Here is a 6,730-nt window from a genome sequence, read left to right on the forward strand (position 1 = left end):
ACCAATCAGGGTCAAGTAGTTCTGCCCATTTGATTACCAAGAGTGCCCTCGTGATTAAGGAAAAATGCCTCCATCTTGGCCAATCAGCAGTCAGTAATTTTGCCCGGTATGTGATAAACAGAGTTATCTTAGTCACACATGGACCATTCTTCAACCAGCCATATTACAGAGGGGTCAGTCCTCTGGACAAGATCATACACAATTACATCATACAATATGGTTGGAAACGGCTGTAATATGCACTCTGTAATGAATAACCTCTTGTAACAAACCAAAAAGGAAATCTTCACCTGCAGGATTGTGTATGTTACAGCAAGCAAGGGATGCCCTTGGGTAATATCATGTAATTTGAACACGTCAAATGTCCATTTGTTGATTTCTTCTAGAACCTATCAATAAACACAATGATGCTTTTTAAAACGTGTGAACAAAATCTCAGACAGTACCAGTAATTTGTTAATAAAAGCTAAATCACTTCCAACTGAGGAGCACTATCAGCAATTTTGTTTTTTACTATCAATATAAGTATCCTGATGTTCCATCCTCTCAGAACTACTTCGATGAAGTCTCAAGATGTGAGTTTGGTAGCCTATGTGTAATCGTACCCTCCCCCCGAGGCTATGAGATTGGAAGATCTGTTTCAATACCCAAAGACTGTAATACGTCATTTACTTTTTGGATTCTGACAAGGAAAGGAGAAGGGAAAATTGGCGAACTTTCCCTTGATTTTTTTCTGACCACAAACAGATACAGTATGTACAATGTAGATTGCTACTGACCAATCTAAGAGAAATCCTCAATGCCCAGCCATTTGATGTATTTCCTCAGTTTAGCCCTATCTTGGAAAAATAACTGGTCTACCGCACAAGAGTGGCTAGTGCACCCAATTGCAATGAACTCAATCGCCATCTTTAGGAGTAAGTGTGTTTGAGGCAATAAACGACTCACCTTAGCTAATTCACTTTCATTGGAAACTTCCACGCCAAATCTAAAATGTGATTCAAAGAACATCAATATACTAGTCTGTACAAAATCACCTTTTTGTTAATTGAAATCTAAATATTAATAGTTTATAGACGGAATGCATAAATGGCGGCCAAAAATGTATTCTTTTGTTTATGCGCTAATTAGACTGACTAGCCTCGCTCTCAAGAAACATTTCTTTTGTATTTTGTCCATGCAAACGAGGCTAGTAAGTCTAATTACCACATAAACAAAAGAATATTTTTTGGCCGCCATTTATGCATTTGGTCTATTGGTTTAGACAACTGCCTCTCTCTTGATTCCCCTTTACAGCATTTGCACTCAAATGTTATAATCTGACTGACATGCTTAGAGACTTTAGAGACTCTTTCTGGTGGTACACTTTAAAAGTAATCCATTCTTTTTTAGATTGCATACATGTACATTGTACAAATTGTTATTTGAAATAATGGCAATCCCACTTTACTTTAACTCCAGCTTCACAACACAATTTGTACTGTATTTGTACTTACACATACTGAGTTTGAAGGATGTGCCGTGAGTTACTACGGCCTGTCTTTTTTTGTATTTCAATTTTGAAGACAAGGCATAAATTGAATTGGAACAAACAACAACAACAACCAACCAAGGCACTAATGTCCAGAAATGCACATAACTAGATTCATGCCCAATTTTGACATCCAACACCAAGTGTCCCTTGAAGTCTAAAGCCCCAGCTACACATTCTACTATTGTTACAAAACATTCATTGGTTCAACAAAGTTACAACATGTAGCATGCATGTTTGATGACTTGTTTGCTGCCAACATTTTTTGCTGGAAGAATGTTTTGATTTCGATAAAATGTTTTCTCTAACATACAACAAATGTTGAAGGGTGTAGCTGCCTTTTCAAAAATGTTGTATTGCAAAGACCAGTCAGCATAAAGGGACCAGTCTCCAATCCAAGAACCATGAGCAACAACAATGTTATTATAGTTATGCATAACGGTATCCAACATTGTTAGAAGCATCTACAATTTCTTGCATATTTCAACTTCCAGTAAGGCCACAAAAACAGACGTAAGAAAGATATTTATTATCTCTAGATCTTTAAATCACGCCACCAAAACACACCTTTAATTTTATAAAGCTGCACTAGTACTGTAGAATATCAGAGAATGCATAATACCTGAGATGTAATAATAATAATAATTATTATTATTATTATCGCGGAAACACACCTTGGTACAGATCCACTAAAGCTGTGTAGTCTAGTAAGTTTTCGAACACCATTAACCATGGACCGAGACCTTGCACGGATTCCTTCTCTTTTACACTTTGTACCAGGAACAGCATCTACTTCTAACTGTTTGTCTGTGATAAAAAAAAAAGAAATTCAAAGACACCTGTTGTTTTGTGGGTGACTCCCTCACCATTGGATTACTGGCCCACACACAATGCAATAATTATTGCGACTGAATAAAATGAGGAAGACGGAAAGCTGTTACACAAACCATCTTGAAAAATTCCCAAGATCTTTTATCTGGATTGCTTCTGCTGTATCCCTTTTTTCTTCACCCCAAAGATATTACTTCGGCTAAAAGGATACAATTTACTCATTAATGGTGCACATTTTACAGGGAAAAATGGGTAACCTCTACTCCATTCTTCCGAAGATCTCATGCAATTTGACCCATAGCAGTGCCACTTGTACAATTTTAATCTGGATGAGTCCACTGAATATACGTACATGTACTGTGGGAGGCGCGGTGGCCTCATGGTTAGTGCACTCGACTCCGGATCGAGTGGTCCGGGTTTGGGGCCTGGCCGGGGACATTGTGTTGCGTTCTTGGGCAAGACACTTTACTCTCACGGTGCCTCTCTCCACCTAGGTGTATAAATGGGTACCGGCGTAATGCTGGGGGTAACCTTGCGATGGACTAGCATCCCATCCAGGGGGGAGCATAAATGCTCCTAGTCGCTTCATGCTACGGAAACCAGAGTTAAGCGCCGGCCTTAATGGGCCTTCAGGCTAGTAAAGAGACTTTACCTACCTACCTACTATCAATGAACAGGGCAGCCCTTTGGGAATTTCCAATACAGATGTACATATGTAATTAAAAAACTTATTACCGGGTAAAACGAGCTTTAAACCCGATAAAACACTCCTCATTTGAATTCTCCAATATAAAGAACATTGATAAGGCCTAGCTTGTTTTCCTTGTAGGCTAATATCTTCCTCTTACATTTTGCACCATTGTCTGGACTCCAGAGGGACATGCTTTTTGTTAAATGGTTTTGACGCTGTTCAATAAACTCACATACCATATTTTATCGGGTGTAAAACCAAGAGGGGAAGCCAAGTGGTTTTAAACGCGAGGAAACACTCCTGCTCATTTTATTAAGCAGTACATAGTATAGATATGATGAAAAAGAAGAGAGGACAAGAGGATAGCGACCAACCTGTTAATTGAGCGGGGTGATTGCCCAACAAACCAAAACTAACTGGAAAATTATATTTGCTGCATGCTCAACATCCACCTGGCCTCAGATGTTGGCTTTTGTTTTGGAGGAAAGGGGATGGCATTGACTCATTGTCTTTGATAATAGGTCTTTACAGGAACAAAAAAAAAACAAATTAAATCGCTCTCCTCTTCAACATAAGTACAGTATCTGTGATGCAAGTAGATAAACATAAAGCTGAGATTACCTGTAAATGTATTGTAAACCCAGGCAGACACTTGGTTTCCTGATTGGTTGCTCTCTGAGAAATCTTTAAGTTCTCTATTTAATAGTCTCTTAAACTTATTAGAAGCCATTTCACTGACAGATGTATGTGTCTGTAATGTCTCCAGCTGATATAAAACCCAGTCCAGCTCATCCAGGGTGTTGTTGGCAAGCTAAAAGTTGACAATGGACATCTTTGAGATTTTCAGGAAGTGATAACAGACGTAAGAAAGGAGCTTTATTTAACTGCCTACAAATGTAGTTGTTCTAGCGCTGGAGCACTAATTGGGGACACTCACGTAAACTGAAATTAACAAATTAATGAAAATCAAATAAAATATTGGGTTTTGAGGGGAGAAAAAAACTAGAGTACCCAGAGAAAAATCTCTTGGAGAAGAGCAGAGAACCAACAAACTCAACCCTGTGATGCTGAGTCTGGGAATTGAACCCGAGCCACATTGGTGGGAGGCGAGTGCTCTCACCTTAACAGTGTTCTACCCAGTGGGTAGACCTAGGTTAGTGAACCTAACCCTATCCTCACCCTCCCCCTCCTTTCAGCAATGCCGTGCCCTACTGGCTTGCCAAAATACAGCGAGACTCGCAAAAATATCCCATGATACTACACACTAAATCGTCCAATAACATAAATAATTTATTCTGGACCCACAGTACATGTGATCACATTGTGACAGTGGTTTCCTACTGTGCTTATATGTAGGAATCCTAAACTTCGGGTACTCCAGTTTTACCTCTTGTGTGGCCGCTCCATACGCTTTAACGATAGGCCATCGCTGATGAAATGTAAAATAGAGCGCTTTAAGAAAAGTTTCTTCCCACACATGTGCTTAAAAGCTCATGGTCTCCAGCTGGATCTTTCCCAACATTATTAATCATCTGTAATAACCTTTTTATCATATAGAAATTGTAGGCTGTAAATTCAAAGTAATTTAAAAATGTAATGCCCTGCCCGGTCCCCATCAAGTTGACAAGTTTTACTAGATTTATTCTTATGTAATGTAATTATGCAATTCGCTTCATGCGCCACGTTTTATAATGAAATGCTAATTCTGAATCAGTATACATGTATTCAGGTACATAATTATAAAAGAGCTAACCATAAAGAAAAAGCATTAATTTTTGTCTTGTACTGTCTAGCAAACAACTGTTCAGTATGGAAACCTCTTCATCTAAATTAACAGCACTTGATTGATTCCTCACGGGAACATTAGAACCCACAAATGACCAGCTCCCAATGTCAGTGGCTTCATAGCTCAGCTGGTTAGAGAGTAGCACCAGTATCGCGAGGTCACAGGTTCAAACCCTGTTGAAGTCCTGAATTTTGCAGGATTCTTTACGCAATTGCAAAAATTGCGTTCATAACTGCGAAGATCACAGCTTCACTTGATTTCATATCCGCAGTTCATATATGATCCATTTCATATATCATTAATTTCAACTTTGACTTTTAGTAAAGAAAGTTCTTTGTTCTTTTTAAGAAGCCTTTCCTTTCTTTTTAGAACACTCTCAATTCGTCAAATGTGCCACTGGAAAGTATGCCACAAAAAACCTGTTGAAATGGTCATTGGCATAATAATAATAATAATAACCTTTGCTTTTTGATAACCATCATCCCTTGGGAGGTGAAGTGATCCTGAAAAGGAAATGTTTTGTATACTGTGAACCAATGAATATTTAACAACCCCAACATCAAAACTACAATGTCCCCTTTAATCCATTGACACCTAGGAGTAACACTTGAGTGACAAAAGATTTTACTCTGTCTAACTCCAGGGCTTGAAAATGCCACCAATACAGTTGCATTCACAAGAGTCAATGGGTTAAAACATCTTAAAAACTATTTATTGCATGGCTAGTGCTCTTTGCCAATATTTGAGCTCTCTGATTTGATAAGTGATATTATTCTATTCTAACATTATGTCCATGGGCCAATTACGATTTAAGTATTTGGAAGCAAACCCAAAGGGAATTTCAATGCCAAATTGGCACTTTTTTGCATTCATTGAAGTTTATTTGGCTGTTCATTCTTGAGAATGTCTACGAAATTAACTTAACAAAATTTGTAATATTTATTTTCAAGAAAAATAAATATACTCTTTGAACAGACTATGCAAAAGTGCAGTTTCAAATGATAAAATGACCTGACAAGTGTATGCATTACGACAGTAACTGGCCACACTTTGAGATTTTCCCATAAAGACCTCACTCCCCTTTAACAAGTTGCTAATCAAGGGCAACACAGTCAACACACTACCACTGACAAGTAAACAAATCACCCTTTCTTGTTGACTTAGGAAGTATACTGTGTAAAGAGGAGCTCAATAACATTGGGCCAAGTGCATACATGTACATTTAACATATGCAAGGTGCCTCTGGCAGCCACAATACAGTCCATGTGTGATCCTCAAGCACAGAACCACAGCCAGATTATCTGAGAGTGAATTTAGATGAGGGAGGCAAACTAAAGATTGAGGAAAACCCTCGTGCCACATTGACAGAGACTGAAACTAAGCAGAAATAAGATCGTAGAGATGGGAGAGGCTGGTAAATAACCGCTATGCCGTCCTGACTCCGTGAAGTACATGTACACAGCACAACAAGACTTAACTTCACATTAATAATATGGCAACTAGTGTTTTCCTTTGAGCAAAGCCATACACCACATGCACATGTTAATTCCTTTTCCTTTTGGACTTTTAAATGAATTTTTTTAAATGCTTCCTTCAAAGTGATATCCTTCTTCATGTTTTATAATTTAACCTCCTATCCGCTGATGTTCAAACGATGGATAGCACTGTCCGCCGGATAAATCACTATCCAGTGGATAAGTCATAGCAAAACCAATTGCGCTGTACAATGGATAGTGATTTATCCTGTGGATGGCACTATCCACCTTTTGAACAACTGGGACCTGGAACAATTCTTTACCAATGTCATTCAGTAAGTGCATGAAAAAATAATTAAAATAATTATAATACATGTACTAATAGTTAAGTCTCTCACCTGAGCCAGACATTCCAG

General features: G+C 38.3%; 1 protein-coding gene across 15 annotated transcripts in view; it reads right to left on the reverse strand.

Moving 5' to 3' along the window:
- The window catches only part of LOC138023726 (3',5'-cyclic-AMP phosphodiesterase 4C-like), a 72,391-nt gene that overhangs the window by 13,198 nt on the left and 52,463 nt on the right, over window positions 1-6,730 (reverse strand). For all 15 annotated transcript variants that reach the window (XM_068870770.1, XM_068870771.1, XM_068870777.1 and 12 more), the window contains 6 exons: window positions 6,713-6,730; window positions 5,299-5,342; window positions 3,675-3,864; window positions 2,206-2,338; window positions 949-988; window positions 291-389 (listed from right to left, as the gene is read on the reverse strand). The exon at window positions 6,713-6,730 is cut by the window's right edge. In XM_068870770.1, coding sequence (XP_068726871.1) covers window positions 291-389; window positions 949-988; window positions 2,206-2,338; window positions 3,675-3,864; window positions 5,299-5,342; window positions 6,713-6,730 — 524 coding nt within the window. The remainder of the gene's footprint in view (window positions 1-290; window positions 390-948; window positions 989-2,205; window positions 2,339-3,674; window positions 3,865-5,298; window positions 5,343-6,712) is intronic.

Source organism: Montipora capricornis, chromosome 11, assembly GCF_036669925.1.
Source record: "Montipora capricornis isolate CH-2021 chromosome 11, ASM3666992v2, whole genome shotgun sequence".
In the NCBI taxonomy this organism is placed as follows: Eukaryota; Metazoa; Cnidaria; class Anthozoa; order Scleractinia; family Acroporidae; genus Montipora; species Montipora capricornis.